The sequence below is a fragment of the Podarcis vaucheri genome (assembly GCF_965113315.1).
Source record: "Podarcis vaucheri genome assembly, chromosome: 7".
Lineage (NCBI taxonomy): Eukaryota > Metazoa > Chordata > Lepidosauria > Squamata > Lacertidae > Podarcis > Podarcis vaucheri.
This window is the reverse complement of record NC_138765.1, coordinates 10,335,167-10,347,026: the sequence shown is the minus strand read 5'-3', so window position 1 is coordinate 10,347,026 and position 11,860 is coordinate 10,335,167. Positions and strand designations below refer to the sequence as shown.

At 48.9% G+C, this 11,860-nt stretch overlaps 1 protein-coding gene across 2 annotated transcripts; it reads left to right on the top strand.

Moving 5' to 3' along the window:
* Positions 1-1,667: 1,667 nt before the first annotated feature.
* Positions 1,668-5,756, top strand: LOC309536978 (uncharacterized protein). 2 transcript variants are annotated; one of them, XM_082231410.1, is made up of 3 exons: positions 1,668-2,243; positions 3,322-3,547; positions 5,083-5,756. In XM_082231410.1, exons 2-3 carry the CDS (start codon positions 3,356-3,358, stop codon positions 5,284-5,286), a joined length of 396 nt encoding a protein of 131 aa, XP_082087536.1. In that variant the 5' UTR covers positions 1,668-2,243; positions 3,322-3,355; the 3' UTR covers positions 5,287-5,756. The 2 variants fall into 2 exon arrangements, with proteins under 2 accessions (XP_082087536.1, XP_082087535.1); XM_082231409.1 differs by having other exon boundaries at positions 1,669-2,248; positions 5,083-5,755.
* The last annotated feature ends 6,104 nt before the right edge of the window (positions 5,757-11,860 follow it).

Below are 11,860 nucleotides of genomic sequence, written 5' to 3'. Positions count from 1 at the left end.
GTCAGGAGACTCTACTTAGCCCCTCACAGAGCTACAATTATCAGTCGTTTATGAATTAATCCGTCTCTACAGGGAGCTCTGGAAATTGTAGCTCTCCTAACAAATCTCAGCACCCATAACAAACGACAGTTCCCAGGTTTTCCTGGAGGGGAGCCATGGTTGTTTAAAGTACAGTGGTACCTCGGGTTACATACACTTCAGGTTACATACGCTTCAGGTTACAGACTCCGCTAACCCAGAAATAGTGCTTCAGGTTAAGAACTTTGCTTCAGGATGAGAACAGAAATCGTGCTCCAGCAGCGCGGCAGCAGCAAGGGGCCCCATTAGCTAAAGTGGTGCTCCAGGTTAAGAACATTTTCAGGTTAAGAACGGACCTCCGGAATGAATTAAGTACTTAACCTGAGGTACCACTGTAATATGTTAACTGCTCTAAATGTATGGCGTATTTACCTGTATACTAATACTAATCTTAACAAATCTTTCAGGTGCTCATACTTAAATACCCGCCAACAGAGAGGTGCAAGTGGTTTCTGCAGACTTAAGAGAACCCGTGGAGGTTTGCATAATTTATATATATATATATAAAAATCAAGGGGAGGGGAAGAGATCATTATTTCAGCCACTCTTACTGTGGGCACAGTCATGCCATTAAAAAGCACTATGACGTAATTTCAAAGAGTCATGGCTTCCCTCAAAAAATCCTGGGAGTTTGTTGTAGTTTGTTAAGGGTGCTGAGAGTTGTTAGGAGAGCTACAATTATTCCCCTGTTCCTAGAGTGGTTTAACAACCAACCCCTCTTCACAGGGAACTCAGAGGAGAATAGGGTGGCGGCTCTCTCCTAACAACTCTCAGCAAATGACGGATCCCAGGATCCTTTGGGGAAGCCATGGCAGTTTAAAGCGGCATCATAGTGCTTTAATTGTGTGCTGTGAATGTGGGTGTTTTGGTGGGGTCAAAAAAGATCAGGTAAGGAGAGAATGGGAGCACTCCTGGCAGAATTCGAGATCAGGGAGAAGAGCTCGTGGAGGAAGATTGGAAGAAATTTAAAATTTATTTACAGAAGTATTGTAAAATTTTTGAATGCTGATGACGTTCAAATGATCTGATGGGGTTCTAGCACCAAGGTAAAATGTAAGATGGGATTGATAATAGATAAGTTAAATTGGATATGAATTTGCTGAACTAAATATAAAAAAGGGATACAAAATAGGGAGGCGTGAGGAAGTCAGGAAAATAAGTTAACTAAAGAGAAATTTAAAAAGAGGGAGTTTTCTTTTCTTTTTTATGTGCTTCTTTCCCCCCCTTTTTTTCTTGTCTTTTTTGCGTTTAATGTTTGTATTTTTGTATTTTGTAACTTTGTATTTTTCTGTTTCTGTATTCTTTTGAATCTCCTTATTGATAAAACCTAATAAAATATTATTAAAAAAGAGAGAGAGAATGGGAGCACTCCATCATGCAATGACTAACAGTTGACTCACGCCCTCTGAGTCTACCTTGACCTTAAAAGCAAACATCTCTATCTAGCCCTCTGGCATCATCACATCCTGTGGCAGGGAATTGCTTTCAGTTAATTATGTGTGATGGTGTGTTACTTCCTTCTCCTGTCTGCGTGTGTACAGTATCTGTGTGTTCTGGATTGTGAGGGCGTGTCCTGCGCTCTCACCGCCTAGTGCCCTGACAGGACTTTCTGTTCCTTGTGGGGCAGAAAGAGAAAACAAGGGCGTATGAATAGGCTCCGTCACCAGCTGCACCCCGGACTTTGCACTGTCAGCCCGGCTGGCCACTTGGAGAGCTGGGCGTGTTTCTTCCAAGCCTCTCTCTCTTTTCGGGTGGCATTTCTGGTGTCAAATACTGCTGTGGAATGCAAGGAGATAAAGAGCTTCAAAGATCCCCCGAACAACTTAAGAAAGGAGTTAATGGGTTGGGGGCTTCCAAGTTCCTATGTTTACCTGCGCAGGTGTCACAATCACCTGATCACGCTTTGCATATTCTCCCAGAGCTGAGGAGACGGAGGGGTCTTGAGGAATAATCCGAAGCAGAACTAGCTAGTCACATTCCTTTTGCTTCAACGCACCAGCCTGCATTCACCCAGCACCCTCAAGCTTCCACCGCCACTCCTAGGCAGCTTCCTGTCTACCTTGAAGGCATCTTCTGCCATTCTACCATCAAGATTATTATTTCTTACATCTCCCTTTGAAGACCTCCCTCTAAGGGGCACCAGGATGAAGGCCGACTTGAGGCTGGTAAGGTGAGTGAACGATGGGACAAGTTAGAACGGCCAACCCCAGTTGGCAAACAAGTAGACCTGTAGAACAGGCAGCTGACTTACCTGACAGTTTTAACTGTTTAATTTCCCAAAGATTGAAGAACCCTTAGGCTGTAGCAGGTTGATGTCCATTTGGACTGATAGGGTGAAAGGCAGGGAGGTCAACAGCAGGTGGCGCCAGAGACAACAACAGGCAGAACCAACTCATTCTACTTTGGGTCCCTGGCTTGCAGCTGAATTCTACAAGTGGCAACACTGAGACTAAAGATTGTAATAAAGAAGGTAGGAAGGTTGGGGTCTGGCTGAGGGCCAAGTGAGGTTGGTGAGGCAATACCCCATTCACCTGATTGGATGAGCCTCCAGTGCCTTAGAATTATAGCTTGAAAATGGTCTTGGGAATCCAGGGTGCCTGAGGAAAGGCACAACTTTAGTGTGGAATTGTTATGCTTCGCTCTCCCAGTTTGTATGGGGCATCCACATGCCAGGTCTATGAGCACCAATGGCCTATGTTGCTGACCAACAAAAGTTTGGAAGACACACAGCTGTTGTTTGTTGTTGTTTGTTTGCATTTTGCGGCTCAGAAATCCAGGCAGACGTTTGGAGCAGTATCTGGTGCCACCCTGTTGGGACTACTTCTTTAAGTCCTGGAGGGAACTGGAACTCTGCATTTAGTTTTTCTGCTTCCTGTTTGGGTTGGAGCTTTTTATCTTACAAAGAAAGGACCTGTGGATTTAAACTTGTTGGTTGCTGGCATCTGTCTGTCTCAGGAGACCACAGATGAATGCGCCATGGAGGGTGAGGTCAAGCTGTTGGACAGTTGCAGCGCCTGCTGTGGCTGTAGAGACCGATGCGGGAGAGACATGTTTTGTTGCAGCTGGGGCAGAAGAAGGTGTCTGCTTGCACTGCTGCAGATGAAACATGGTGTTTCTTCAGAGACTGCGCCAGCATGATGCTAACTTTTCCTCCGCCCTTTTCATGTCTCTCCTGGTTCTGCGAGACCAGCAGGGAGAGGAGCTGGTCAGGGGAAACTAACCAGGGTCTTTTCCACTTTCCAGGGAGAGTCATGAACCGGGAGCAGAGAACCTCCCAATGGACAGCTGGCCCTGGAGCAACGAAGAGGAGTCTCCCTTCAAAGGCTTGCCCCCCTTGCCTAAATTCTTTCGTGAGCCCAGCTTGCCTTCATTTTCTCTGCCTGAGGAAGGAGAGCAGGAAGCAGCCCAAGAGCTTGAGGGGGGCTGCCCTGGCCTCCAAAACAAGATCGCCTGGGTGCACAGTGAAATGGTGAGGCCCTCTTTAAGCCGGGAGATGTCCTTCAGGTGCTTGTTGGACCACAACTCTTGGGCCATTGTTCCATGATGGTCCTGCGTAAGAGCTTCCCATTGGCACCTGGGGCGCCACTGTTGAGAACAAAGTGGTGGACTAGCTAGGGCACTGATTCAACAGGCTGTTCTTATGAGTTGGAGTCCAACAAGATCTGGAGGACACTGTGTTGTTGTTGTTTATTAAATGTACATACTGCCCTTCATGGAGACGCGGGTGGCGTTGTGGGTTAAACCACAGAGCCTAGGACTTCTAGGTTTGAATCCTCTCAACGGGGTGAGCTCCCGTTGTTCAGTCCCTGCTCCTGCCAACCTAGCAGTTCGAAGGCACGTCAAAGTGCAGGTAGATAAATAGGTACCGCTCCGGCAGGAAGGTAAACGGCGTTTCTGGTTCGCCAGAAGCGGCTTAGTCATGCTGGCCACATGACCCGGAAGCTGTACGCCGGCTCCCTCGGCCAGTAAAGTGAGATGAGCGCCGCAACCTCAGAGTGGGTCACAACGGTACCTAATGGTCAGGGGTCCCTTTATCTTTACTTCTCTTCATCTGAAGATCACAGGGTGGTTCACAACATAAAAATACAAAAAACAAATAAATGGAGAGCACAAAACACAAACCAATAATCCACGCGCGCCCCCAGCATATCTGAAAGGCCACAAATAGTTACAAGGCCCAAGGCCTGGTTACAGAGGATTGTTTTCACCTTGCAACTAAGGATATGTAACGAAGGTGAGCCTCCCTGGGGAGAGGATTCCACAAATGGGGAGCCACCACAGGAAAGGCCCCGTTCTCGTGTTGCCACCCTCCAGACCTCTCGTGCAGGAGGCACACGAAGAAGGGCCTCAGAGGATAATCTCAAGGTCCAGGTAGGTACGCATGGAGATAGGCAGCCTTTGAGGTATCGCGGTCCTGAGCCATTTAAGGATTTATAGGTCAAAACCAGCACTTTGAATTCGGCCCGGAAACTTAGGGGCAGCCAGCGCAGTCGGACCAGGATCGGTGTAAACTGTCTTGCCTTGGTGAGGAACCTTGGCCAGTGGTGGACCTATATTTTGGGGGCCCTGAAGCTTGTATTGTAATGGGGGGCCCTTCGCAACCAGCAACAAGGTCTGGGTCACCACTGACGCTCAAACTTTGGGACTGTTGAAATATAGACAACAAAAACTTAACCAATTTTGAGTCACACGACTCAAATTGGGTCTGTCAGACCCAAAAATTTTAAGCAATGTGGGCTAAAGTTGCTTCTGGGTACATGATAAAACTTATCCAGACAATGTACACAACACACATTTGCAAGCACATTTAAAGAACGCCCTCCCCAAGAATCCTGGGATCTGTAGTTTGTTCAGGGTGCTGGGGCCTGCAGCTCTGCAAGAGGCTTAAACTACACTTCCCGTGATTCTTTGTGGGGGTGGATTGCTTTAAATGCATGGTGTGTCGTGCTTATATTGCCAGGACATCGATAGAGAACGAAAATGATTGCTTTCTTTGCCGTGCAGCTGAGATTGCGGAGGGCTGACCAGGCCCTTTTCCGCCATCTCTACACCCTCGCGTTGGAGATCCAGGACCTGAAGGAGTTGCAGCTGGAGATGGAAATTTTCTCGAGGGAGGAGCTGCTTGTGGATGAGCAAGGCCACGTACGAGACACCGCCAGCGCAGCCACGAATGTCCACTCGGCAGCCGCTTTTGAAATGACCATCTGAAAATTGGGGGAGCCGCGGCCAACTCCGATCCATCCTTACTCACATGCAAACCGTGATCTGGTGCCCCAGTCACCAAGCAATGAACCTGTATCTGTGAATGCAACTTCAGTCCCAAGATTTAGAAGTGGTGACTTTATAACCCTGCCTCTAGAGACAATGGGGCAGCCATTGGGCAGTATTCATCAAGTTGCACCTTTGGTTTTGGTTTTCTCACTTCTGGTCTATGTAAGTTGCACCTTAGGCCTAAGGCAAGGTGCACCTTTGGTTTTGGTTTTCTTATTTCTGGTCTATGTAAGTTGCACCGTAGGCCTATGGCGAGGTGCACGTTTGGTTTTGTTTTTCTCACTTCTGGTCTATGTAAGTTGCACCGTAGGCCTATGGCAAGGTGCACCTTTGGTTTTCTTACTTCTGGTCTATGTAAGTTGCACCGTAGGCCTATGGCAAGGTGCACCTTTGGCTTTGTTTTTCTCACTTCTGGTCTATGTAAGTTGCACCTTAGGCCTATTGCAAGGTGCACCTTTGGTTTTGGTTTTCTTACTTCTGGTCTATGTAAGTTGCACCTTAAGCCTAAGGCAAGGTGCACCTTTGGTTTTGGTTTTCTCACTTCTGGTCTATGTAAGTTGCACCATAGGCCTATGGCAAGGTGCACCTTTGGTTTTGGTTTTCTCACTTCTGGTCTATGTAAGTTGCACCTTAGGCCTATGGCAAGGTGCACCTTTGGTTTTGGTTTTCTCACTTCTGGTCTATGTAAGTTGCACCATAGGCCTAAGGCAAGGTGCACCTTTGGTTTTGGTTTTCTCACTTCTGGTCTATGTAAGTTGCACCATAGGCCTAAGGCAAGGTGCACCTTTGGTTTTGGTTTTCTCACTTCTGGTCTATGTAAGTTGCACCATAGGCCTAAGACAAGGTGCACCTTTGATTTTGGTTTTCTTACTTATGGTCTATGTAAGTTGCACCTTAGGCCTAAGACAAGGTGCACCTTTGATTTTGGTTTTCTTACTTATGGTCTATGTAAGTTGCACCTTAGGCCTAAGGCAAGGTGCACCTTTGATTTTGGTTTTCTTACTTCTGGTCTATGTAAGTTGCACCTTAGGCCTCATGGCAAGTTGCACCTTTTTGTTTTGTTTTGTTTTGATGGCTGTGGATCCTTTTCTCTCCTTGGCATGGGAGAATGGCTTTTGGTCTTTTTGCCTCTTTTGCATGGGAGCATGCCTTCTGATCCCTTTGCGGCTGTTGATTCCAGTTCGCCCAGCCCCTTGAGGGAGGAGACTGTACAGGCTGTGGGCAAGGGGTTTTTTCAGTTTGGGCCTTAGATTTTATATGGGCCCGGCCCATAGCTGTCAACCGTCCCTTATTTGGCGGGAAGCTCCCTTATCCCAGCGCCATGTCCCGCTGCTGTCCCTTATTGATGATGCCCCTTAAATTTATCGGGTTTCAAAGGAAGCAGCTCCTCTCCCTCCCTGCCTGCCTGCCAGCCAGGGAGGAGGGAAGCTCCAACTGTGTTGCTTGGCTGCCCGGCCTGCCGCCCTCCGGTCTCCTCTCACCAGCCTTGGCCCCCGGGAACCCCTCCCCGGGAGCCTCGGGCCCTTCCGCCACCATCCTCCTCGCGGCTGCCGAACTGAGCGTCTCTGCCTGGGGCCTCCCCTCTGCCCGTCACCGCCCTGCCCACTCCCGCTAGGCCGTACTGCGGCTGTGCCGCCGAAGGAACCAGATGAGATGGGCAGCCTATGAATTGCTGAGGAGCCTTGAGAGGAGAGCGAGGGCAACCATGGAGAAAGCAGTTCAGAGAGAGGAGGCGTAGGCGTGGGCAGGTGTTCCAAGGGCTAAGCATAGAGAGTGAAAGCGGAGGAAGGACCGCAAGCGCTTCTCCCATAGATTGGTAGTGGTAGACTAGCATAGATGGTCTGATCTGCGGGTTTACTTCGGGCGCTATTTCCGCCCCCCCCCTTCCTCCCGCCCCGCCTGATGGAACTGAGAGCTGCAGATGGAGCACGAGAGAAAAGATACAGAACTGCAGCAGCATCTTCGCAGCTTGGACTTCGCTTTGCGCAGAAAGTGGTTGCTGCTTGTAGTTATTTAATTGCAGTGTTTCATCGTCTGGTGTCTTGAGCAGCAACCTCTGGAAACGAAGGGCTAAAGACCGGCGCTGCTCTCCAAAATTATCTGGTCCCTTTTAACTTCATATTTCAGCTGGTTGACTAAAATCCCTTATTTTGGCTGCTGATCCCTTATTTTCGAGGCTGCTGGTCCCATATTTTCAAATCAGTAAGTTGACAGCTATTGCCTGGCCTGGCCGAGGGAGTGCAGGGGGGCAGCCCCAGGTGTTTGCATTGAAGGTGGGACTGTGACCCTGTGTGAGGGTGTAAGGTACATTTTGTTGGGGAAAGAACTGTGTTCCCTTGCTAGCAGTTAGAATTTTATTTTATTTTTCTTTCCCTGCTTGTTCCTTGCATATTATTATTATTATTATTATTATTATTATTATTATTATTATTTCCAGGCCTTATCTCCCAGAAAAAAGTGGGGAGGCCTGGGCTGTTGCTCAGGCCCTCTGCCCCAGAAGCGGGGGAGAGCTGAGGGCTGAGAGGTCTTCTCTAACAAACTTTTTATATATATATTGAGTGCTTTATTGGCAGGTTTTTCACTGAATTATGCTGCCTAGATGCGAGCCTTCTGTAATGGCTATAGGCCTTCTGAAAAGGCATGACCTACATGTTTCTCACTGCTTTGTGTATTTTGCCTTGGGCACCTGCCACACAGCAAAATGCCAGAAGGCCAAGGAGCCCCTCCCTCATAGCTGTCAATTTTCAGATTTGAAAATAAGGGATCAGCAGCCTCACCTGTCCCGGGGACAGTCTACGGGATATATAACTATCTGGGATAGCAGCGGGAAACGGCGCTGGAATAAGGGAATTTCCTGCCAAAAAAAGGGAAGGTTGACAGCTATGCCCTCCCTGCGTATCATAGAACGACTTAAACAAGAGGCAGGAAAAGGCACAGCACAATTGTTGGATGTGGCAATGGAGATGTACGTGACGTGGAATGAGGGAGGCAAGTGAAGAATAGGATGCATGAAAAGGCGGGGCTCACGGCAGCAGCAATTGCAGTAGGAGCCGCAGATCGTGAGGATGTGGGGGAACCCCAGGAGAAAAGGGGGGAGACTGGGACGCAACCAGTGCGCCCTATGCAAGGAGGAAGGTTGTTGGAAGAACGAGTGCCCTGAGATTCTCAACTTTTTGGATGGGCCCTGAAGGAGGTGGCATTACTGCATTGCAGAGCACATCAGTAGGGTAACTGGATTTACCATTTTCGCATAAAAAGGTCTGTAGGCACCTAGACATGTGCTTAGGACCCAGACTCTGACTTAATACTGACTTTGCACCAGCAGAACCCCTGTCCCGGTGTGGGTTAGGACACGGGCAACGAGACAATGGCCCTCTGCTACAACCACACACCGGAGGCTGGTTGTTCTGTGCCAGAGGTCATCAAACTAAGGTCCGCAGGCAGGATACGGCCCACTGGGCTCGTTAATCCGGCCCGCAAACCTTGCAGACCCCACGCAATTCGTGGCATTACTGCAGATATTCGGAAAGTAGCCCATGTGCCAGTACAAGTCTGGAATACTAACCCGTTAAGCAATTGCTGGTCTAATCTTTTTGGGACCGGATGGATGGCAGGCCTAGCAAAAGGAGCCTCCCTGTTTTTCCTAGCAGTCCTTGCCTTGATTATATTTGTGCCTTGTCTACTTGCCTTAGTCCGTCACTTGGTTTCTAACATGCTTTCCAATATAGCCCCAAAACAGTTATTTTTGCAATACCACCAACTGCCTCAGGAGGGTCAAGATGGGTTACCTGAGGGTCAAGCTGAATGGTACAAGTAATCTCGTACCTTTAAGCTTGAAAGGGGGGAATGTGGTGGCGGCCCAAAGGGCCACAATAAATGTGATAATGTGTACCCCTGTAAATCCTTGAGTGCGCTTTTAATAGAGAAGTTATGGTAACCTTTTGCTTTATGAAACTGATGATTTTGCAAGTTGCCCCCCGCCCCCCAAAAAAAAATTGGGGCAGAAAGACAGCGAATATGTGAATCACAAAGATACAGCACAAAGCTAAAACACAAGTTGGTACATGGTGCAAATGGCTACCTGTAACACAGGTTCCCAACATGCGCACTAACACAGTGTAACAGAACACTGGGAATCGGAACTTAATCAGCAGAAATTGCCAGTGCTTATTGCACATGTGTATTAAACGTGAAATGAGGTAATGATGTATATGATTGGTGAAAATTGAAATGCTTTGTTTGAAATTTTATAAATACTACTGCCTGGACCACTGGGCAGGGTTGCAGTTTTGTGGAACGATCCGACTGTAACCTATTGCTTTGCAATAAACAACGTTGGACTCCTAACTCCTTACATTTCTAAGTTTTATTGGTGTAAACTCAGGAGATAAGCTATTTTCTGGCTTACAACACAAGGACTCTTCCTCACTTCTCCCCCTGCACTCAATCTCAGGATGAAAGGGAGAAATGTGCTAAGAGGAAGGCACACTTCGCAAACTCTCTCCATGATCAACTCCTGCCCGGAAACCTATGTCCCCACTGCGGGAGGACGTGTGGATCCAGAATTGGCCTCCACAATCACTTATGAACTCACCATGTTTGTGGAAGACCATCTTACTCGGCTACGAGGAATCGCCAAAAAAGAAGATAGGAGGGAAAACATTCTCTTGTGGAAGCAGAAACCCTCGCACGGATACGTTCACACAGTGCTACGTTGCGATACAACCCAGTGATTTTCAAAATAACCTCCCCTTCTGCTGCATAGGTTCCTCCCCATCTATGCACGCTCCATTTGCATGCAACACACGCAGTGCTAGGAACCCGGAAGTGGAAACCAGTAATGGGAGCGTCCTGGAGAGGCCTCCTGGCTCGTGAGGAGACCCTCCTCAGAGCCCGAAGAGGACATCCTCTTTGGGCTCTGGGGAGGGTTTCCTCACCAGCCAGTGTCAGGCTTCAGAGGAGCCAATCCCCTACGGTAGGTTGCCAGGAATGGATAAGAGAAAGGAGAGTTCTTACCAATGTTGTTTATTCAATATTCACAGAGAGAGGCTTAGAAATGCAGCCTCTTGGAGTAATGATGTTGCTCTGGTAAATATCTACCCCCTTTTCTCCTACTTCCTCATTCATCAACAGCACCCCCCCACCACCACCATGGTTGCCACTTAGGGCCATCTGTCTCCAAGCCCTTTGCTCTCCTACTTCCAATGATCGCCGGGTTCAGGGGGGCTGGAATGCTTTCTAGTGATAACTGTTGGGATATTCCGTTCCACCTTAAGAACAGACGTGTGGAATTTGTATGTCACCTGTCTGTTTACACTCCAGCACAGCTTGCTGGGAACTTCCATTTATGTATAGCTTTTGCTTTAGCTGCTTGCTTTGGACACGAAGGAGATTGGACATGTTTCCTTTTGTCCTCATGTATGCTGAATAAGGGACACGGGTAGCGCTGTGGGTTAAACCACAGAGCCTAGGAGTTGCCGATCAGAAGGTTGGCTGCTCGAATCCCTGCAACGGGGTGAGCTCCCGTTGCTCGGTCCCTGCTCCTGCCAACCTAGCAGTTCGAAAGCACGTCAAAGTGCAAGTAGATAAATAGGTACCACTCTGGCGGGAAGGTAAACGACGTTTCCGTGCACTACTCTGGTTCGCCAGAAGCGGCTTAGTCATGCTGGCCACAAGACCCGGAAGCTGTACGCCGGCTCCCTCGGCCAATAAAGCGAGATGAGTGCTGCAACCCCAGAGTCGGCCACGGCTGGACCTAATGGTCAGGTGTCCCTTTACCTTTGCTGAATAAACTGCTTGTAAATATGCTCACACAGCCTCTCCCGCCACTTCTATTGCGCAGTGTTTACTCTGCTGAGTAGCATGCCCCAGCTTCGAAGCTCGAGTCGCAGATGCTGCACCAAGGACTGGAGATCGCCCGGCACACCAGCGGGTGAGCTGGAGCCAGCTGGGGGCCTGCCAATTGCCCCCGTTTCCATGGTTGCATCCCAACGTGTCAGCCAGCTGCTCCGGCTCTGCCGCTTCCTCTCCCATTATTTCCCAACTTTCCCCCTCTGAGCGGTGACCTCCTGCAAACCACTGTTCTAAATCTATACTGTCTTCCTCTTCGCTGGAAGGGTCAGAGAGGGGAGACTGTCTCCACCATTCCTCCTCTGTCCAGTTCCCCCCACATCATCTCTGCAAGCCCCGCTGCCTCTCCAGGGTGCTCCCAATATACGATATTTTGGTTTCACGTGGGGAGGCCCAGACCACAACCCCACTGCTAAATTGGAAGTTGCCTGTACCAAGTCATGATTAAAGGTAAAGGGACCCCTGACCATTAGGTCCAGTCGTGGCCGACTCTGAGGTTGCAGTGCTCATCTCACTTTATTGGCCGAGGGAGCCAACGTACAGCTTCCGTGTCATGTGGCCAGCATGACTAAGCCGCTTCTGGCGAACCAGAGCAGCGCACGGAAACGCCATTTACCTTCCCGCCAGAGCGGTACCTATTTATCTACTTGCGCTTTGAGGT